The 23,643-nt window shown below is 44.9% G+C and overlaps 1 protein-coding gene across 1 annotated transcript; it reads right to left on the reverse strand.

Moving 5' to 3' along the window:
- Positions 1-2,111: 2,111 nt before the first annotated feature.
- Positions 2,112-22,770, reverse strand: LOC105006507 (protein FAM160A1). Its single transcript, XM_029117761.2, has 18 exons — positions 22,021-22,770; positions 21,209-21,415; positions 20,221-20,281; positions 17,501-17,752; positions 15,720-15,887; positions 15,219-15,341; positions 14,014-14,242; positions 13,390-13,580; positions 10,032-10,133; positions 9,541-9,597; positions 9,342-9,428; positions 8,959-9,126; positions 8,775-8,854; positions 8,265-8,461; positions 6,954-8,189; positions 4,474-4,652; positions 3,187-3,307; positions 2,112-2,468 (listed from the first exon to the last, which is right to left on the reverse strand). Exons 4-18 carry the CDS (start codon positions 17,603-17,605, stop codon positions 2,260-2,262), a joined length of 3,252 nt encoding a protein of 1,083 aa, XP_028973594.2. The 5' UTR covers positions 17,606-17,752; positions 20,221-20,281; positions 21,209-21,415; positions 22,021-22,770; the 3' UTR covers positions 2,112-2,259.
- Positions 22,771-23,643: the final 873 nt, after the last annotated feature.

The following is a 23,643-nucleotide window of genomic DNA, read 5'->3' on the forward strand; positions in this document are numbered from 1 at the left end:
AGATGCCAGGTCACAGTGACCATTCATAAGGTTAGAATCCTAGCTGAATGTCAATTTGAATGATGAAATATAGCATTTCACGTGTTTGTGTTTATGTGCAGCAATACATTATGATAATTGCTAGCTTGACTGTTTCCCTTCTTAGAACCAGAGGTTAATTGGTGCCTTCTCCTTTCCTGTTTCAAGACACAATCTGTGTAAAGATCTCTCCATTATGTACTTTCTCTGCCTCACCCATTTTCTTTCTTTGTGAAGGGACAGCAGGTTCGCAGATGAGCAAGTGTCTAGGACACTGTGCCTTAACAGAGGTGTGGCGCCATCTAGTGACAATGCTCGAGAATGATTGAATACATTTAATGGATACACTCCAGTAACATGACCAGACACTTTGGAAACAGCCAAGTGCCTCCAGAAACACACTATAAAAGAGGAGACATCACCTTGTCAAAATATGACCTCACTCTGTCTCAGACAGATCACAACCAATCACAATTTCCATCAAAATGAGGTTCAGCTGTGCAGATGGTTGAGCGGGGAGGGACAAGCACACTTCAGACGAATGATCGTGTGATCAGAGTGGCTTTTTAAAACAAAAGACCACATTATAATTCAACCGATTCTGCAGTAGCTCTGGGACACACATTTGCAAAAAATTACATAAATCATTATTTAGAATTTTTTTTTATTCCAAAATCTGTAAAATGAACCATTTGCCATATATGACCACCAGGGGTCACTAAGGTCCCACAGATGGAAACACCATACCGCCTGAAAGCATTTCATACAACAAATAACTCACTTTTCTGCTGACAAAAATGGGACACGTTTATCCAAAAAAGTACAAATACCAGTTTTAATCATGACAATCCATATGCATGGATGAACCGTTCAATCTTTCTCAAAGATTAAAACATAGGAATGTAAAATTAACATTTATACACAAGTTCACTCAGGTGCAAATGGAATTGTAAGGCAAAACCACATCTTGGTTGTTTTAGAAAGCAATACCACATCTTGGTTGTTTTAGAAAGCAATACCACATCTTGGTTGTGCTATCACAATGTCATTTGTAAGTAAGCCTAACAGAAGTTGAAACTTAATTTGCAACAGTTTCCTATCCTGAATGCTATTCTTTCTCTTCCTGGACTCTGCCATGTAGGAACTGTTCGCCTCATCTGGAACAAAGTTTTTATGCAATTTAAACAAATAGTTGGTAAGAGAACATCCTGTTAGAAATGTAAAACTGGAAATGTGGTTTTGAAACTTCATTGCTACAATGCTGGAAAGGTCATCTACCACAGGGTGATTAGAATAGTCTGTGACACATTACAAAAACATGGGCAAAATAAATAATACACAAAACGCAGGTTAGAAAAAAAGACCTCAAAAATAACACAATGGTATTTAATAATATGCTGGTAATACTAATTATGAATAAATTATAACATGTGGCTCATGTATTGTTTTAAATCCTTTGAAGGTGTTGCCTCAGTTCAAACCGAACCAGCAAAACCATAAATGAGTCGACCTTAAACAGTCACACATCAATCATTTCAGGTATGCAAATATGGAGACCAGGTAGAAAAAATGTGCAATGCATTCCAAAATAAGTACAAAACATGACCAAAAAATTATCAGTCCATATTTGAAGGAGGAATCTCATCAAGTAATGCCAGGAATATATACAAATATATATGCATATATATATATATATATATATATATATATATAAATAATTGTATGGAAAATACAAAAATGTAAGGAAGAAACGAATTAATGTATATATCAGGAAATATATAAATATAAATACATAGGTATTTATAACCCAGGGTAAGTGTATAACGTATGCATAGTTATATATAACCCAGGGTAAGTGTATAACATGTATACATAGTTATTTATAACCCATGGTAAGTGTATAACATGTATACATAGGTATTTATAACCCAGGGTAAATGTATAACATGTTTACATAGGTATTTATAACATGTATACATAGGTATTTATAACGCAGGGTAAGTGTATAACATGTATACATAGGTATTTATAACATGTATACATAGGTATTTATAACCCAGGGTAAGTGTATAACATGTACACATAGGTATTTATAACATGTATACATAGTTATTTATAACCCAGGGTAAGTGTATAACATGTATACATAGGTATTTATAACATGTATACATAGTTATTTATAACCCAGGGTAAGTGTATAACATGTATACATAGGTATTCACACACTCAGCAGTCCAAACATTATATTCTCCATTCCTCCATGGAGGACCCAGGTACTATAGAATGTTCCTGAGCGATGGCGGCCAGTTCCTTTAAGAACTCTGCATATAGAACCGCAGCGAACACTCTATTCCGGGCCTGTGGAGGGATCTTAGGACAGGGCGGAACAATGCGAGGGACTTGGGTTCCGTTAGGAAGAACACCCTCTCCATGGTTCCCCTGCTGTAGCTCTGAGACAGACAGACAGGGAGGGAGAGACAGAGACAGACAGACAGGGAGGAAGAGACAGGAAGGGAGACAAAGTGGGTGGGGTGGAGGGGGGAAGAGAAGGGAGGTCAAAGTGCATGTCAGTACAAGTATGGCTTCAAGTCTGTGTGTTTGTGTGTGTGTTTGGAGACCAGATGTCCCTACAAAGATTGTAAACTTAACCTCTAGTAACCTCTACGTTTCAGGTCAGGTCTCTAGTTACTAACCTCTATGTTTCAGGTTAAGTCTCTAGTTACTAACCTCTATGTTTCAGGTCAGGTCTCTAGTTACTAACCTCTATGTTTCAGGTCAGGTCTCTAGTTACTAACCTCTATGTTTCAGGTTAAGTCTCTAGTTACTAACCTCTATGTTTCAGGTCAGGTCTCTAGTTACTAACCTCTATGTTTCAGGTCAGGTCTCTAGTTACTAACCTCTATGTTTCAGGTTAAGTCTCTAGTTACTAACCTCTATGTTTCAGGTCAGGTCTCCAGTTACTAACCTCTATGTTTCAGGTCAGGTCTCTAGTTACTAACCTCTATGTTTCAGGTTAAGTCTCTAGTTACTAACCTCTATGTTTCAGGTCAGGTCTCTAGTTACTAACCTCTATGTTTCAGGTTAAGTCTCTAGTTACTAACCTCTATATTTCAGGTCAGGTCTCTAGTTACTAACCTGTGTTTTCGATCTTGGTCTCTATACACTAACCTCTATATTTCAGGTCTTGGTCTCTAGCCAGCAGGTATCTCCATGCCTCTCTGACTGTAGCAGGGAACTCAGGTCTGGCAGCGGCATACTGCTCTATCTGACCACGCACAGACACCAGCACCTGCACAGATGCACACAGACACACAACACACAGGATCAAATTGTACCATCAATGTAACTAATTCTTTTCAGCTTACAGTTCAGCTCATGAAAATGTCCACAGTCGACCCTTGTTTGTCTGGTCCTGGTGTAGTGTGCCTCTGTCTTGTCCTACCTGGTATAGTGGCCCCGGTCTTGTTCTACCTGGTATAGTGGACCTCTGTCTGGTCCTACCTGGTATTATGGACCCGGTCTTGTTCTACCTGGTATAGTGGACCTCTGTCTGGTCCTACCTGGTATTATGGACCCGGTCTTGTTCTACCTGGTATAGTGGACCTCTGTCTGGTCCTACCTGGTATTGTGGACCTCTGTCTGGTCTTACCTGGTATAGTGGACCTCTGTCTGGTCCTATCTGCTATAGTGGACCTCTCTCTGGTCCTGCCTGGTATAGTGGACCCTGTCTGGTCCTACCTGCTATAGTGGACCTCTGTCTGGTCCTACCAGGTATAGTGGACCTCTGTCTGGTCCTACCAGGTATAGTGGACCTCTGTCTGGTCCTACCTGCTATAGTGGACCTCTGTCTGGTCCTACCAGGTATAGTGGACCTCTGTCTGGTCCTACCAGGTATAGTGGACCTCTGTCTGGTCCTACCTGCTATAGTGTACACCTGTCTGGTCCTACCTGGTATAGTGTACACCTGTCTGGTCCTACCTGGTATAGTGTACACCTGTCTGGTCCTACCAGGTATAGTGGACCTCTGTTTGGTCCTACCTGGTATAGTGGACCTCTGTTTGGTCCTACCTGGTATAGTGGACCTCTGTTTGGTCCTACCTGGTATAGTGGACCTTGTCTGGTCCTACCAGGTATAGTGGACCCTGTCTGGTCCTACCTGCTATAGTGTACACCTGTCTGGTCCTACCAGGTATAGTGGACCTCTGTCTGGTCCTACCAGGTATAGTGGACCTCTGTCTGGTCCTACCTGGTATAGTGTACACCTGTCTGGTCCTACCAGGTATAGTGGACCTCTGTTTGGTCCTACCAGGTATAGTGGACCTCTGTTTGGTCCTACCTGGTATAGTGGACCTCTGTCTGGTCCTACCTGGTATAGTGTACACCTGTCTGGTCCTACCAGGTATAGTGGACCCTGTCTGGTCCTACCTGGTATAGTGTACACCTGTCTGGTCCTACCTGGTATAGCGTGCGGACAGTGGGGTGTGTTTCGGTGTTTGTGTTGAACAGGAATGCACGGAGGAGAGGTTGGGGGTACATGGCCAGTTGGGATAAGATGCCTGTGACCAGCAAGTTAACTGGGATAGGGTTCTCCAAAAGGTTCTCCAACCGAGAAAGAAGAACACTGATGAATGGACCTGTGAAACCACAGAACACAGGAGCTCAGACCTGGATATGGACAACAGGAGAACTTAGAGTGACTGAGTGATTACAGATGCAGTACCACACTTTAAAAACCCCAGTGTTCTAAAATGTTCAACATTCTAGAACTCTCATCATTCTCAAAATGTCATTCTAGAACTCTCATAAGTCCCAGTGCTCAACATTCTAAAACTCCCCCTGTTCATTACTGTTCTTCTGCCTTAACATTCTAGAACCCTCAAATTTTGGAATCCTCAAAATTGTACAATGCTCAACCAGAGGTGGGAGGTAATGCACTACATGTACTAACCCGATGCCAAAAAAGTTGGGACACTGTACAATTGTAAATAAAAACAGAATGCAATGATGTGGAAGTTTCAAATTTCAATATTTTATTCAGAATACAACATAGATGACATCAAATGTTTAAACTGAGAAAATGTATCACTTTAAGGAAAAAATAAGTTGATTTTAAATTTCATGGCATCAACACATCTCAAAAAGGTTGGGACAAGGCCATGTTTACCACTGTGTGGCATCCCCTCTTCTTTTTATAACAGACTGCAAACGTCTGGGGACTGAGGAGACAAGTTGCTCAAGTCTATGAATAGGAATGTTGTCCCATTCTTGTCTAATACAGGCTTGTTGCTCAACTGTCTTAGGTCTTCTTTGTCGCACCTTCCTCTTTATGATGCGCCAAATGTTTTCTATGGGTGAAAGATCTGGACTGCAGGCTGGCCATTTCAGTACCCGGATCCTTCTTCTATGCAGCCATGACATTGTAATTGATGCAGTATGTGGTCTTGCATTGTCATGTTGGAAAATGCAAGGTCTTCCCTGAAAGACACGACATCTGGAGGGGAGCATATGTTGTTCTAGAACTTGGATATAACTGTCAGCATTGATGGTGCCTTTCCAGATGTGTAGGCTGCCCATGCCACACGCACTCATGCAACCATCAGAGATGCAGGCTTCTGAACTGAGCGCTGATAACAACTTGGGTTGTCCTTGTCCTCTTTAGTCCGGATGACATGGCGTCCCAGTTTTCCAAAATGAACTTCAAATTTAGATTCGTCTGACCACAGAACACTTTTCCACTTTGCCACAGCGATCCTTGGCCCAGAGAAAACGCCTGCGCTTCTGGATCCTGTTTAGATACGGCTTCTTTTTTGACCTATAGAGTTTTAGCCGGCAACGGCGAATGGCACGGTGGATTGTGTTCACCGACAATGTTTTCTGGAAGTATTCCTGAGCCCATGTTGTGATTTCCATTACAGTATCATTCCTGTATGTGATGCAGTGCCGTCTGAGGGCCCGAAGATCACGGGCATCCAGTATGGTTTTCCAGCCTTGACCCTTACGCACAGAGATTGTTCCAGATTCTCTGAATCTTTGGATGATATTATGCACTGTAGATGATGAACTTCAAAGGCTCTTTTTATCCCCAATCATGTTGCCAACTGACATAATAAGTTGCAAATTGGTCCTCCAGCTGTTCCTTATCTGTACATTTAACTTTTCCGGCCTCTTATTGCTACCTGTCCCAACTTTTTTGGAATGTGTAGCTCTCATGAAATCCAAAGTGAGCCAATATTTGGCATGACATTACAAATTGTCTCACTTTCAACAGTCGATATGTTATCTATATTCTATTGTGAAATAAATATGAGTTTATGAGATTTGTAAATGATTCCATTCCTTTTTTACTCACAATTTGTACAGTGTCCCAACTTTTTTGGAATGTGTAGCTCTTATAAAATCCAAAATGAGCCAATATTTGGCATGACATTACAAATTGTCTCACTTTCAACATTCGATATGTTATATATATTCTATTGTGAAATAAATATAAGTTTATGAGATTTGTAAATTATTCCATTGTCCCAACTTTTTTGGAATCGGGTTTGTAACTCACTGCGGGCTGTACACGTATACTTACTCTTACTCAATTTAATCAAAGAACTTACTTTTTCACTCATTACATTGAACCAAATCCCTTCAGCCACACACATTTGGACAAAGAAATATCAGCGAGGATTGATAGAGATATTGGGAAATACAAACACATGCTAAATCTTTCATCTTAATATCTGCGGTGCTGTTGGTAGAAACCTGGCAGACACTGCCTTCAAGAGGGCTACTTTTACTTGAGTAAGTAACAAAATATGAACTAAAAAAGGCTGTACAGTATCGTACCCCAATACAGAAATTCTAGAACCCTTAAAATGTTTGAACCTCCAGCATTCTAGAATCTGTAATAACCTTATGATACGGGCAGGACAGTTCAGTTGACTCACCAGTGAACGGTGTCGCATGTTTCCTGTCTTGGCTATTCCTCATTGGTTCTAGACTATTCTCTGATTCCAGACTATTCTCCTGAACCCCATTGGCATCTTCAGGTTCCGTGGGAATGGCTGAGAATAAGCCAAAGTCCAACTCCTCCTCTTTTCCTTCCGCTAGATCCAGCACACGCCTTCTGAACTCTGTGATGTCGTCACTGAAGTCATCCGGATCCGCCCCCAGTGAATGCATCAGGTCACGGTATTGGGACAGGAAGTCGTCACTGACCAGCGGGGGGGTAACTGGGGTGGTATCTGGTTCAGATGCGGTCATGTTGTTGTGCTGTTGCTTCCTGGTCACAGGGAAACCATTCAGCTGGTTGTGGTTCTCTGAAGTGGTCCGAACCGGGTGACCAGCCGTGGTTCGCTTCTGGTCGCTGGTCAGACTCCTCAGGTTGCCATTCCTATTATAACTGTTGTCCTCCTCGCTGACCGCCTGGTCCTCCTCGCTGACCGCATGGTTCTCAGGGCTCAGGTTTCTGAAATGTGGTTGTAAATGCAATTCCTTTCTCACAACCTCCTCCTCTACTCCCTGGGCTCCACGAACCCGACCACGTGCGTTCGAGACGGCGCTCTTACGGACAATGTCCTGGCTCGGTGGAGCGGCCCGGCGGGCGGCGGTATGTTCCACGAACCGGTCAGCGTCTCTCTGGGCGATCAGGTTGTAGACCAGCACATCGTCCTGGAAGTCAGATTCCTCAATGTAGGAGCCTTGTACCAGCAGTATGGCGGACCTCCTCATGTCCTGGATGTGCTGCGGGGGGTCGAGGGGGACCGGGGGCGCGGGAGTTGAGGGGGCAAGGGTGCCGTCATCCCACTCGAAGCTATCATCCCACTCCAACTCCATCACACTCACCCTCCCTCCCCGGTCCCCTCTCGGTTGGTTACCCATGACAACAGGATGGGAGAGGAGGGAGGGGGAAGGAGGTGGGCTGGGTGAAGAAAAGGATGGGGTGAACCCTCCATCCTGCTCCTCCTCCTCCTCCTCCTCGTATTTCTTCTCCTCCTCCTCCATGTCCAGAGGACCTGGGTTCTCTCCATCGTACGGGGCGGACCAGACCCGGCAGGCCTGGAGTGAGGTGGCAATGCCGACCCGCGCGTCCCAGAGGTACTGGAGGTAGTTGGCCTCCATCAGGAGGTCCGGCCTGCAGGTCCGGGAGTAACTCACTCTGTCACATTCTGACAAGAAGGCCTCTGGAAGAGGAGAGGAGGCGTTGGTGTGTGAGGGTGGTGTGTCGAGTTTGTGTGAGTGTATGTTTGTGTTCTCACCCGCTCCTTTAGCCCAGAGGATGCGTTCCGCGGGTTCCGCGGGTTCTGTGTGTCCGCATCTGGTCCCATGAGGGCCCCTCAGAGGGCACCAGGATGGAGTGAGGGAGAGGAGTTTAGCCGCGGATGAAGAGTAATAGTCTCTGTCCTTCAACGAGCCACGCTCTCTCCCACACAGGTGTGTACATGGAATCAAATACCTGACCGGCACAAAACACAGTGATATATACACACACACACACCTCTCTCGCTGAATCTCTCTCACAAACACACACACATAGACACATGAACAAACATGCACACACGCACACACACATACACACTTCTTTCTCTCTGAATCACTCTCACAATCATACACACATAGACACATGAACAAACACACACATGCACAAACACACACACACACACACACTTCTTTCTCTCTGAATCTCTCTCACAAACACAGATGCACAAACACACACATGCACACACACACACATGCACAAACACACACACACATAAACATACACACACCTCAGTACCAGCTGCAGCATCACGTCTTCACAGAACAGTCCAATAAGAGTCCTGAACAGCGACAGGGACACTGTACCTAGCTACACGCACACACACAGAGGAAAAGTAAAATTAAGATTTATTAGAGAATACAGGACTGTGTGTGTGGGTGTGTGTGCGCGTATGGGTGTATGAGTGTGTTCACCTGAAAAGGTGTGTTGACTCTGGAGACCAGAGTGTCCAGGATATGGACGTTGTCATGTGTGTGCTGAAGCAAGAAGGACAGGAAGGTCTGTAAGAGGGCGGGCTCAGACACCGAGCGGAGGAAGAGGTCCAGGTAAGCTGTGGTGGTCATCACCTCCTCTAGAGTACACTAGATACAAACAGATACAACAGCCAATCAGAGAATGGAGATATAGACAGGCAGAGACAGCAGCCAATCATAACCGAGCAAACCAGGCCTGAGGAAATAAAATGGCCAATCAGCATTGTTGATAACAGATTACAGAAATAGTGGTAACCAATCAGCATATGAAATGAAAATCATAATCACAAAACACACAGGAAATGTGTCGAAGTGTTGCTGACCTTGTGCAGAGCGGGAGCAAGGACAGGAACCAGGAAGCCATTGTATATGTACCCCAACAACTGGCCTCTGATAGACTGATGGGCCACCTGGAAGGACGAGGGAGGGGGATTAAAGAGATACTCACCAGCAATGAAAAAAAGCTGAGGAGTAAGGACGTCTGAGTGTATGTGTGTGTGTGTGTGTGTGTGTGTGCCTCACCTTAATGACAGAGCAGCAGAACTCCAGTGAGTGTAAGAACTGGACCAGAGCTGGCACCTGGACAAATCCATAAACATGTTGCATTTTATTACTGAGTCATATGGAAATGTGTTGGTATTACAGAGTCATATGGAAATGTGTTGGTATTACAGAGTCATATGGAAACGTGTTGGTATTACCGAGTCATATGGAAACGTGTTGGTATTACCGAGACATATGGAAACGTGTTGGTATTACCGAGTCATATGGAAACGTGTTGGTATTACAGAGTCATATGGAAACGTGTTGGTATTACCGAGTCATATGGAAACGTGCTGTTATTACCGAGTCATATGGAAAAGTGTTGGTATTACCGAGTCATATGGAAACGTGTTGGTATTACCGAGTCATATGGAAACGTGTTGGTATTACCGAGTCATATGGAAACGTGTTGGTATTACAGAGTCATATGGAAACGTGTTGGTATTACTGAGTCACACAGACTGACGTACCTGACTCCAGTCTGCCCTCTCCAGACAGTACCAGTCTTCACTGTACACCAGGAGCTTAGCAGGCAGAGATGAGTACAGACCACTGAGACCTGTAGCCAGCACCTAAACACACACACACTTTTATTCCCATTGGAAATTCTAACATCCCTATCCTTAACTTAACCCTTAACTTAACCCTAAACCACAAATAATACCCTGAAGCCTAACCTCACCCGAACTCCAAACCTAAGCTCTGAACTCTAGCCCTAACCCAGAAATGCAACTTTTGGCCTTAATCTAAACCTTAACCCCTAAGCTTGTCTCTACCAGGTCAGAAAAACAAGCACACACACACACACACACATACAAACACAACCACACACACAAAGTACTGAGCCAAGGGCTTTTCAGTACTGGAATGAAATTCCAGAGCAGATTACAATTTTGTGACCCTGGAAGGTTTGGATTTAAAGAGGAGATGAAAGGATAAAAACGCATGCCTTTCCTTTTGTCTCAATTCACCAAGTTTATATTATTATTATCATAACATAAACACACTCGAACAACAATAACAGAACAACAACAACAACAGAACAGCAGAAGTGTTTGGCTGGTGCTGGAGCTGGTGGCGTAAGGCTAAGAGCTCCGTGGCTACCGACCAATCAGGTCACAGCATCCTAATCTCCTTGTCTCTAGATTGAGGTCAACTCTGTCACATGGGCTAAATCTGCATGGGGCGCGCACGCACACACAATAACACAGACACGCGCACGCACACACACACACACACACACGCTCGCACGCAACCAGAAGAATGTATTCTAGTTATTTGTGATAAAAGACTTGTCAACTGTTACTTCTCCCTCTCCCTCATTAACCCCTCCCCCTCTTTCTCACTCCCCCTTACTCTCTCTCTCGCTCTGTCACTCCTCACCATCCAATCATCCATCTCTCTCACACATCCCCCTTTTTCAACTAAATGACATTTAAAGTGGGTTTAATTATAGATATCAGACATTTGTTGATATTGCCAAAGAGACAGAAAGATTACTGGACTGAATTCCAGAGCCAATAAGGTGAAACAACAGCCCTTGAGCAAGGCAGTTACCACTAATTGCTGCAGGGTCACCTGACCACAGGATCTACCTGAGGGTGTCTCAGCAAAAAAGATGCATTTCCTAATTCACACATTTAATATTAGAAATACTATTCTACTGAATGTATAATATACCTTGTGTCAAAAAGAAGCACCATATTTTCTCTCTCCATTCTCCTCTCTCTCTCATTCCACTATAATTATATGAATGCCTGTTACATAACAAGTAATGAGTTTAGCTGACTGGAGGGAGGCAGGAGGAGATAGGAGGATGAGGAAAGGAGAGGAGATGAGAAACAAGGCGGTGAGCAAAATGGAGTGAAAAAGGAAGAGGGGATGCGATGAAAGGTAGATCAGATACACCGATCAGCCATAACATTATGACCACCTGCCTAATATTGTGTAGGTCCCCCTTTTGCCGCCAAAACAGCCCTGACCCGTTGAGGCATGGACTCCACTAGACCTCTGAAGGTGTGTTCTGGTATCTGGCACCAAGACGTTAGCAACAGATCCTTAAAGTCCTGTAAGTTGTGAGGTGGGGCCTCCATGGATCGGACCTGTTTGTCCAGCACATCCCACAGATGCTCGATTGGATTTAAATCTGGAGAATTTAGAAACCAAGTCAACACCTTGAACTTGTTGTTGTGTTCCTCAAACCATTCCTGAACCATTTTTGCTTTGTGGCAGGGTGCATTATCTTGCTGAAAGAGGCCAATGCCATCAGGGAACACTGTTGCCATGAAAGGATGCAACAGCACTTAGGTAGGTGGTTCCCATCCATTGCTCCGAGGTCCAGTTCTGATGCTCACTTGCCCATTGTAGGAGCTTCTGGAAGTGAACAGGGGTCAGCATGGGCACCCTGACTGGTCTGCAGCCCCATACGCAACAAACTGTGATGCACTGTGTGTTCTGACAGCTTTCTATCAGTACCAGCATTAACCTTTTCAGTAGGTCGTCTGCTGCATGGGACCACGTGCATTAGTGAGCCTTGGCCGTCCTTGGACCAGTTTTGAAAGGTACTGACCGCTGTAGACCGGGAACACCCCACAAGGGCTGCAGTTTTGGAGATGCTCTGACCCAGTCGTCTAGCCATCACAATTTGGCCCTTGTCAAAGTCACACAGATCCTTACGCTTGTCCATTTTTCTTGCTTCTAACACATTTACTTTGAGGACAGAATGTTCACTTGCTGCCTAATATATCCCACCCACTGACAGGTGCCATGATAATGAGATAATCAGTGTTATTCACTTCACCTGTCAGTGGTCATCATGTTATGGCTGATGGGTGTATCAGTGTTATTCACTTCACCTGTCAGTGGTCATAATGTTATGGCTGATGGGTGTATCAGTGTTATTCACTTCACCTGTCAGTGGTCATCATGTTATGGCTGATGGGTGTATCAGTGTTATTCACTTCACCTGTCAGTGGTCATCATGTTATGGCTGATGGGTGTATCAGTGTTATTCACTTCACCTGTCAGTGGTCATCATGTTATGGCTGATGGGTGTATCAGTGTTATTCACTTCACCTGTCAGTGGTCATAATGTTATGGCTGATGGGTGTATCAGTGTTATTCACTTCACCTGTCAGTGGTCATAATGTTATGGCTGATGGGTGTATCAGTGTTATTCACTTCACCTGTCAGTGGTCATAATGTTATGGCTGATGGGTGTATCAGTGTTATTCACTTCACCTGTCAGTGGTCATCATGTTATGGCTGATGGGTGTATCAGTGTTATTCACTTCACCTGTCAGTGGTCATAATGTTATGGCTGATGGGTGTATCAGTGTTATTCACTTCACCTGTCAGTGGTCATAATGTTATGGCTGATGGGTGTATCAGTGTTATTCACTTCACCTGTCAGTGGTCATAATGTTATGGCTGATGGGTGTATCAGTGTTATTCACTTCACCTGTCAGTGGTCATCATGTTATGGCTGATGGGTGTATCAGTGTTATTCACTTCACCTGTCAGTGGTCATCATGTTATGGCTGATGGGTGTATCAGTGTTATTCACTTCACCTGTCAGTGGTCATAATGTTATGGCTGATGGGTGTATCAGTGTTATTCACTTCACCTGTCAGTGGTCATAATGTTATGGCTGATTGGTGTATCAGTGTTATTCACTTCACCTGTCAGTGGTCATAATGTTATGGCTGATGGGTGTATCAGTGTTATTCACTTCACCTGTCAGTGGTCATCATGTTATGGCTGATGGGTGTAGATAAACACATGATAGATGGATCACAGACATACAGACAGCAGATGAGACAGACTCACAGGACAGAAGTATGTGTTGTCTGCGATGTGCCGAGCCACCCGGGGGTTGGAGGCCGACAGCTCCATGATGAGCAGGAGGGCGTCTCGGGCCTGCTGTCCCACCACGCCCTCCCGATGGGTGAAGGGGATTAGCAGGGAGAACAGCAGGAAATTGGCGGCCCCCTGGTCCTCGCTGGTGTGGAAAAATAACTCTTAGAAGAGAAAGAGGAGGAGGAAGAGAGAAGGAAGGAGGTGGAGGACGGGAAGAATACGATTCATTTATTGTCCATCCGCTAGCAGAAAACAGAGCCACTTCTTTAAGGGCTAGGGTGCCTACCTAACACCAAAAGGTCTAGGGTGCCTACCTAACACCAAAAGGTCTAGGGTGCCTACCTAACACCAAAAGGTCTAGGGTGCCTACCTAACACCAAAAGGTCTAGGGTGCCTACCTAACACCAAAAGGTCTAGGGTGCCTACCTAACACCAAAAGGTCTAGGGTGCCTACCTAACACCAAAAGGTCTAGGGTGCCTACCTAACACCAAAAGGTCTAGGGTGCCTACCTAACACCAAAAGGTCTAGGGTGCCTACCTAACACCAAAAGGTCTAGGGTGCCTACCTAACACCAAAAGGTCTAGGGTGCCTACCTAACACCGAAGGGTCTTTAGCCAGAGCACCACACAGCTGGTTGAGAAGGAGGACCAACTCTGCTTCCACCGCCCCTCCTCCACAACCACCTCCTCCACTCCCAGCTCCTCCTCCTCCACTCCCAGCTCCGGCGCAGGAGGACAGCAGCATCATCAGAGGTCGCAGGACAGGTTTGTGGTGCAGTAACGGTTGTCTAGCCTGAGCTAATAACATCTGGTACATCCGCAGCTGTTACAAAGAGACAGAAAGAAAAACAGAGAGTCAAACAGAGAGACAAAGGAGTGGAAAAGAGAAAACAGTTAGTGTAAAGAGACAGAAAGAAAAACAGAGAGTCAAACAGAGAGACAAAGTTGTGGAAAAGAGAAAACAGTTAGTGTAAAGAGACAGAAAGAAAAACAGAGAGTCAAACAGAGAGACAAAGGAGTGGAAAAGAGAAAGCAGTTAGTGTAAAGAGACAGAAAGAAAAACAGAGAGTCAAACAGAGAGACAAAGGAGTGGAAAAGAGAAAACAGTTAGTGTAAAGAGACAGAAAGAAAAACAGAGAGTCAAACAGAGAGACAAAGCAGTGGAAAAGAGAAAACAGTTAGTGTAAAGAGACAGAAAGAAAAACAGAGAGTCAAACAGAGAGACAAAGGAGTGGAAAAGAGAAAACAGTTAGTGTAAAGAGACAGAAAGAAAAACAGAGTCAAACAGAGAGACAAACAGAGAGTCAAACAGAGAGTCAAACAGAGAGACAAACAGAGAGACAAACAGAGAGACAAAGCAGTGGTGTAAAGAGACAGAAAACGTGCCAGAGTCCTTTCTACTTAAGTAGTCAAGTCAGTTTTCTGCTGGTTTTGCTGAAAGCAGCAATCGTACAATCCTGACCGACATCAAACTAAACTAAAAGGTTAGCTAGCGTATTCTGGAGCTGTTGTAGCTAGTACTGGAGGTACCGAAGAGCTTTGGTTTTGGTTTGGGGTCTGTAGTCGCAAAAATCTTGATTTACATAAGAGAAGAGATCAATGAAAGTGTACAAATAACCTGTCAATAATCAGTTGTTCCAAACCTATCATGTTAGTTGTTTCAGATATCCAAAAGAACAAAACCTCCATCCCTCATCTCCCTCTCATCTCCTCTCCCCCCCATTTCCCTCTCTCTCCCCCCATTTTTCTCTCATCTCTCTCTCTCTCCCCGTTTCTCTCTCATCCCCCCTTCCCCCCACCTGTTCCAGTTTCATGTCATCAGTGAACTGTCTCCTCAGACTCCAGAGGAACAGCCTCTCCATGACTCCCTCTAGAACCACCAACTCCAGGATGGCTCCCATAGCTCCTCCCTGGCCTGGCTCCTGAGGAGAGCAATGAAACAAGGTAAACACTTGGGAAACAGAAGCCCTTGTTTCAATGTGGATGTATTTCATGTGTTCATGCCCGCCATGTGGGCTTCACAACAGCAGCAGTCTGGGACTTTTGCTGTATTTTTTTGGGGGGCTGGATATTTGATCAAATCATTCCTGGGTCAGCCATTCCATTCCGACATTGAAAGTGAGTGGTTTTGATGGAGCACAAACCAGCACACACATTACACAGAACACAATCCCCCTTGTTTGTCTCCACAGCGCCACATTTACCACCAGTGGCCAAGGATCCTGTAATACATCTTCAGAGTGGAACTACCACTTGGTTCCCGTGAAAGACGTGCAACTCCCAGCAGGAGTGTTACTTTCCTCCTCCATCAGTAGGAACAGCATGTGCTCCACATAGTTCTGGACGGCGCTGGCCTCGTCACACGGGATTGGGCCGAGCCGAAGACCCCCACCCGCAGACCCACCGCCTGATCCAAACCACTGGCTCCCGCTACGGATCGGGTCGTGCTTCTCCAGGATCTTCACCACCTGGGGGAGGAGGGGGAGGAGGTGGAGGGAAAGATGGGGGAGGAGGGAGCGGAGGTGGAGGGAAAGATGGGGGAGGAGGGAGCGGAGGTGGAGGGAAAGATGGGGGAGGAGGGAGAGGAGGTGGAGGGAAAGATGGGGGAGGAGGGGGAGGAGGTGGAGGGAAAGATGGGGGAGGAGGGGGAGGAGGTGGAGGGAAAGATGGGGGAGGAGGGAGCGGAGGTGGAGGGAAGGATGGGGGAGGAGGGAGCGGAGGTGGAGGGAAGGATGGGGAAGATAGAAACAGACAAACAAACAAATAAAAGAGAAAAGATCAGAATCAAAACCACAAGACAGAGAGAGAGACAGTTACACACACAGGTGTGATGATGTCTACCTGAACTAGTCAGACAGACAGGTGTGATGATGTCTACCTGAACTAGTCAGACAGACAGGTGTAATGATGTCTCCCTGAACTAGTCAGACAGACAGGTGTGATGATGTCTCCCTGAACTATTCGGACAGACAGGTGTAATGATGTCTCCCTGAACTAGTCAGACAGACAGGTGTGATGATGTCTCCCTGAACTCGTCAGACAGACAGGTGTGATGATGTCAACCTGAACTCGTCAGACAGACAGGTGTGTGATGTCTACCTGAACTCGTCAGACAGACAGGTGTGATGATGTCTACCTGAACTCGTCAGACAGACAGGTGTGTGATGTCTACCTGAACTCGTCAGACAGACAGGTGTGTGATGTCTACCTGAACTCGTCAGACAGACAGGTGTGTGATGTCTACCTGAACTCGTCAGACAGACAGGTGTGATGATGTCTACCTGAACTCGTCAGACAGACAGGTGTGTGATGTCTACCTGAACTCGTCAGACAGACAGGTGTGTGATGTCTACCTGAACTCGTCAGACAGACAGGTGTGATGATGTCTACCTGAACTCGTCAGACAGACAGGTGTGTGATGTCTACCTGAACTCGTCAGACAGACAGGTGTGATGATGTCTACCTGAACTCGTCAGACAGACAGGTGTGCGATGTCTACCTGAACTCGTCAGACAGACAGGTGTGATGATGTCTACCTGAACTCGTCAGACAGACAGGTGTGCGATGTCTACCTGAACTCGTCAGACAGACAGGTGTGATGATGTCTACCTGAACTCGTCAGACAGACAGGTGTGATGATGTCTACCTGAACTCGTCAGACAGACAGGTGTGCGATGTCTACCTGAACTCGTCAGACAGACAGGTGTGATGATGTCTACCTGAACTCGTCAGACAGACAGGTGTGTGATGTCTACCTGAACTAGTCAGACAGACAGGTGTGTGATGTCTACCTGAACTCGTCAGACAGACAGGTGTGTGATGTCTACCTGAACTCGTCAGACAGACAGGTGTGTGATGTCTACCTGAACTCGTCAGACAGACAGGTGTGTGATGTCTACCTGAACTCGTCAGACAGACAGGTGTGTGATGTCTACCTGAACTCGTCAGACAGACAGGTGTGATGATGTCTACCTGAACTCGTCAGACAGACAGGTGTGTGATGTCTACCTGAACTCGTCAGACAGACAGGTGTGATGATGTCTACCTGAACTCGTCAGACAGACAGGTGTGTGATGTCTACCTGAGCCCAGTGGTTTTTGAAGACGATCATGCATGTCTCTGGGTCCACCCCGTTCAGGATCACTGACTTCTTCCTTTTGCCACTGGCAACCACTGAGGCCATCATCTTGATGTCTGGGCGGGTTGGTCTAAATCATTTCCTGACTGTGAGCTGCTTGGCCTGGTGGAGGTGGGACAGCCCAGGGGAGGTTGTCCTCGCTCTCACCCCAGGATTCGCCACCCCGCTGGGGTAAGTTGGCACACGGTGGGGGGTCTGGAGGTGACAGGGACACTATTTAGAAAATCTGATCATTCAAATCTTCAAAGTGGAGACAGATTTGACCACAACAATGTCCGTTAAATCTACATGAACAATAACCTCAGGGAGTCAGTATCAACATCCAACTCTAACATTTTCTCAGGGAAAGAATTATCTTGAGCAAATGTAATTTTAATTTTTACCAAAATATCGCACAACAGACCATCCGGCAAACCCTGACAGAAAAACAAACAAAACAAAATCTAAGTATTTTCCTGCTTTAGTGATTTTAAATAAAGTGTTCCTAAATTTGGCACGAGAGTCTGCTGTACAAATTAATGGAAAGCAGCGTTTCTGGAAACACGTGTTATAAACTCCTTTTTACTTCCCTTTGTGTGCAGTTAAAATGTGTAACTAACACACACATTTCTTTGTCATAGGATAGTAAGTGAAACAGAGATGCAGCTTGATCCCCACTCTATTCAACATTGATATAAATTAATTGTCAAGAGCATTGAAGGAGTCTGCAGCACCTGGCCTCACTGTAATGCACTCAGAAATCAAATGTCTGTTAGTTTCACATGATTGGGTTTGTCAGTCTTCAACCAAGAGGCTACAGCAGTATCTAAAGGGGCATCTGGCTAGTGCATATCTGGGTAGTATCACACTTGTCACAGCAATGCAGCACACTGGTTTCTTCAAGCATGACTCACTGAGGAAATCGCTAGCGTGAGTACCAGAGAATAGAAAGCAAGGAACTGACTATCCGAATCTCTTCAAGTGGTGCTAAGACAACATCAGGGGGTTCTGAGACAACATCAGGGGGTTCTGAGACAACATCAGGGGGTTCTGAGACAACATCAGTGGGTTCTGATGAAACATCAGGGGGTTCTGAGACAACATCAGGGGGTTCTGAGACAACATCAGGGGGTTCTGAGACAACATCAGTGTGTTCTGAGACAACATCAGGGGGTTCTGAGACAACATCAGTGGGTTCTGATGAAACATCAGGGGGTTCTGAGACAACATCAGGGGGTTCTCAGACAACATCAGTGTGTTCTGAGACAACATCAGGGGGTTCTGAGACAACATCAGGGGGTTCTGAGACAACATCAGTGTGTTCTGAGACAACATCAGGGGGTTCTGAGACAACATCAGTGGGTTCTGATGAAACATCAGGGGGTTCTGAGACAACATCAGGGGGTTCTGAGACAACATCAGGGGGTTCTGATGAAACATCAGGGGGTTCTGAGACAACATCAGGGGGTTCTCTCTATGGTTTTATTTTTCAAACAAGATTTCCCAAACACCTAATTGAGATTGCACACAGAACTCATCAAAAGTATTTTCCGAATATGAGAAACCCTAAATAATGCAATGAGAGCAGAATTAAAAAATATAACCACTAATTATCAAAATCCAGAAAATAGCTCCTCCATCCCCCAAAAGGGAAGTGATTCTGAATCCTTCCATACAAAGCCCTCATCTACAGAGAGATGAGGAGCTTGTCATCAGGCTCTGTTCACAATCTGAACAGTGAGTGAACATGGCCGTGCTCCAAAGACAAGCAAACATACCTGATTCCTAAGACAAGACTCCATGCTTTAATGTCTCTATATAATTCTTACTGTTCAACTATGTGCACATTGTTACAACAATGTACATTGCTAATAACATAAATTAAAATGCCCTTTTCATTTTGAATGTAATCTTTACTTTGAATATATTTATTCTAATTGTATTTGTTTCTTTTATCTTTCTTATTTTCCACTTGCTCTGCGCAGTGGAAACAAATGTTTTAAATTGAGGGGAAAAAATTGCCAAGAAGCCTCTTCTCTGTTCTCTTAAATGAACTGTCCTTTTTATATTTCTCTTGTTTTATATTTCTCTTAAAGACCAATAATGTGTTAGAATATACAGGAAATATGTTCTTCAGATGTTTGGTATAAAGTTAGTTTTGGGCGTTCCCCAGAAACAGAGTGGTGTGTTTGTTTACCAGTCATAAACACATGGATATGAGTAGACGGCTTCACTGCCAGCTCATTCCCTGGATGCTGATTGGAGAATAGGACAGAATACTTACAAGCACAACAGCATTACCTTGGTTTGAGTTAACGGCATGTCGGTATGTTAAAGGCTAATTTGAAAAGAATAAAAGGCAGATTTTCACTCTGCGGTTCCTCACAGTAACAGGGCGTTTTTTTATTTAGACTCAGTCTACTCTAAACAAGACTTTTTCTCTTCCTATACTGCTGTAGTTCAGAGACCACCCTCCTGTTCCTTCCTGTCCCCAGATGCACACTAGTCCCCACCCTGGAGTGCACTACTTCTAACCAGAGCCAAATGGGTCCTAGTGCCCTAAGAAGCGGACACGTTTCCATTGGAGATGCTGCCAAGGATCACAAAGGCCGGAATGGGAATAGGTGCCTCCGCTCCGGGGCGTTCCAACATTCACAGAATTCCTGAAAATTGTATCCTCATACCTCTGTTGGAGCATGGCAGGCGGATGTTCCTGGACCAGCCAGTCAGGGAATCACAGCGTTCCTGGGAGATACGGGAAGAGAGGGACGGAGATCATTAATAAACACTATTCTTTATATCATATTCTCCATATCTATATTCTCCATATCTATATTCTCCATGTCTATATTCTCAACATCTATATTCTCCATGTATGTGTTTTTCATATCTATATTCTCCACATATACAGCTCCGGAAAAAATTAAGAGACCACTGCACTCCTCTCTCAAAACATTCCTTTTTAACTTTTTTGGAAAGGAAAGAAAAAGATTCAGTGGTCTCAATTTTTTCCGGAGCTGTACACCCTGTCTCTCTGTACTGTCGGTCCATCTGTGGGTTTCAGATGTGACGGTCGCCGGATTAGGACTTCCTGGTTGGCGTTGCCAGATTAGGACTTCCTGCTTGATGTTGCCAGATTGGCCATAGTGCATGTAGACAACAGGACATGCTATGTGATGTCACTCTGCAGACACGCTGGTCACACACACTGACACACACACACTGACACACACACACACTGCACGTTCCTTCAGTGTCCGTCATCTGCTGGAGAATCATTTCACAAATCTCCCCTCTACCATCTGTGATGATAATCTCCTTGTGTGTGTGTGTATATATGTGTGTGTGTGTGTGTGTGTAAACATGGATAGGGCAAAGGGTTGATGAGTCTAATGGATCTACTAGACATTTCCTACGACTCTGTCTGATCTGGTTGTGTGTGTGTGTGTGTGTGTGTGTGTGTGTGTGTGTGTGTGTGTGTGAGGGAGAAAGGGGGCAACAGATACACATTCAGAGATATTTTCTTGGACGGCACTCACAACATCACCCTGACCCTTGACCTCTAATGACCATCTAGCAGGGGTCATTTCACAGGGGGCCTAGTGTCTTCAGGCGTTCCCTCCTCCCTTGTACCTGAATTGAGGTCACACATTCAGTAGGTGCTCAGCTCACCTGGTATCCACTCTAGGGTCCGTGTCATGCTGAGTAAAGGTCAAGGGTCAGCTCAGTTACACTCCGCTTGAGGTCTTGACAAGTCATCAATCATGACAAGCTCCCAGGTTAGGACCACCCTGACTTTCCAAGGGCTATGCTCCTTCCGTCAAAGCTACAAGGGTTATCTTGTCAGATGTTTTATCCACTGGTCGAAACGCCAGATAACTAAAGACAGAAAAGAAACATTAGGATGTTAAAGTATGTGTGATCCATATATCTACAAGGTTTTTTTGCATGTCCCCTTTAGGGAAAATGTTATTTTGTTAGGTATAGGAAAAAGTGTTAAATATAATAACTGGGTTAACTTTCAGGTTTAGGCTATAGTTTAGGCATTAGGTGTCAAGACTAGGTTAAGTTGAAGAGTACAGGTCAGGTTATTGAGGTAAAAGTCAGGGTTATGGGGAAAGTTAGATTGAATGCTATTTATAGGTAACATGCATTTCTGGGTTAGGTTTTAGAAAGGACAGAAAAACGTGTGTGTGTGATTTGGGTAGAGGGGAGTTAAACATCGGTTCACAATATTTACTTTCTATACTTTATTCATGCTTTCATTAATTATACAGTATTTGTATCATCGAGGTTCTGCAGCATATCAACTCGCAGTCGATCAAACTCTGCGCGCACGCACACACACACACACACACACACACACACACACACACACACGCAGACAAATAAATACACCTACAGAGGACATTCAACTGCCTCTAAAGTCCTATTTGAACATGCACATACAGGCATAGCCTGAACGCCAGCGTCATAAATCTTACCTCTATTAGCAACCGCGTTGTTACAGCTTTGGATGAGTGAATCTATCCCACGGAATTTGCTCTCTCTCTCTCTCTTTATCTCTCTCTGAATCTGTCTTTCAACATATTCGATGTCTTCTCAAACAATCAAAGAAACAAAACTCTACAGAATAAAAACGTCTGTTTCCCAACGGTGTTTCGCTCCAACGGACATCTTGTAATCCAGAATAGTTGTTAAAACGAAGAAGACATGAGACTTTGACAGGCTGTCATTTAGCCGCTGCGGTCGCTGCTGTGTTAAGCCGCTCGAGCTGAAGGGTAGCGCTCTAGACCCGCCCCTTACCCGCCCCGTCCCGAAAACTATCTACGGTTGGTTTATTGAATATCAAAACTGGGGATTTTCTTTCAGAAGTTTTAATAGGTTTACTGTTTCTCACTTTCCTGGTCAGTTTGGTGATAGGCCACCTCGCCCCCGGTTGACAGGTGTTGGAGCACGGTTCTGAACCAGCAGACAGAGCTTTAACGGGGGCTTTGTTGTCAGTGAAAGTCGTGAACTTAGCCTCCTGTTCATTTCGCAGTCTGAGCCGGCATCTCACGTCAGCGGCCGTGTCGGCCCTGAAAGGGTTTAACCGCAGTTGTGTTTGCAATTATTAACCCGTCGGCGCGCGGGCCGTGAGGTGAGGGGCACCACGCCGAACATTCTGAACTCGCTCCTCCATATCCAGCAGCTTTTCCGTTAATCCGTGAATGACCGTTGGTGTATTAAAAAAGGTCTGTTGGCCGGGGGACTGTGCACTAATGTAGAAGCCTCGCGTGATGTGTAACGCAAATATCATACAGACCGTATTGATAAAGCATTCGATCCGTGACGTCACATGTCATCGAACATCACAGGGTTTAATGGAAAAAATATTGAGTGTTATCTTTGCAAACAAAGTCACGAGTCAGTGTGCTATTCGTCATCTGAATGTGCCACTAGAAACAATAGGCTCATGTAGTGGGCATTCTCTGTACAGAGCAATGTTCGCCTGAAGAATAATGAAGGTTTTGTCTATCCTCTAGTCCATCCTTTAGTTGCTTATACATAATACATTATGTACTAGTTGATTTCAAATCATGACTTGTTAATCCCAGGGAATAAATGTTACAAACTCAACAGGCCTATGATCTAATTCCCCAAACCCCTGGTTGGCTGGCCCTCTGGTGAACAGTTCATCATAAATGCGCTCAGATGTTCTTCTGGTTCCGGTGCAACGCTGTACTGACATCTAGTGTCGAAATATTGTTAGTACAACAGAGGAATCTGAAAAGATCTATGAAACCTATCAATTTACTAGAGCGAGATGTTATTAGTGGATGAGCTGAGATTACCTATCTTGATGAAGTACAAGATGAAGAAGAGTATATGAAGGCTCTATGATAGCTCTATGAAGGGTCTACAATGAACTGTAAAATACCTGCTATTGTTCTACTGGTTAACCGTTACACCTTTTACAGAATTTTCTAGCAGGCCAATCTCTGGGCTGAGACCATAGAGAACGATCAGAGTCGATTTTAATGTAATCAACAGGTTGGGACTTTCCACTCCTCTGGCCGATCCTTGTTGATAACCCAGTCGCAGTCATGTCAAACCGGATCGTCAGA

The sequence above is a fragment of the Esox lucius genome, chromosome 24 (genome assembly GCF_011004845.1).
Source record: "Esox lucius isolate fEsoLuc1 chromosome 24, fEsoLuc1.pri, whole genome shotgun sequence".
Lineage (NCBI taxonomy): Eukaryota > Metazoa > Chordata > Actinopteri > Esociformes > Esocidae > Esox > Esox lucius.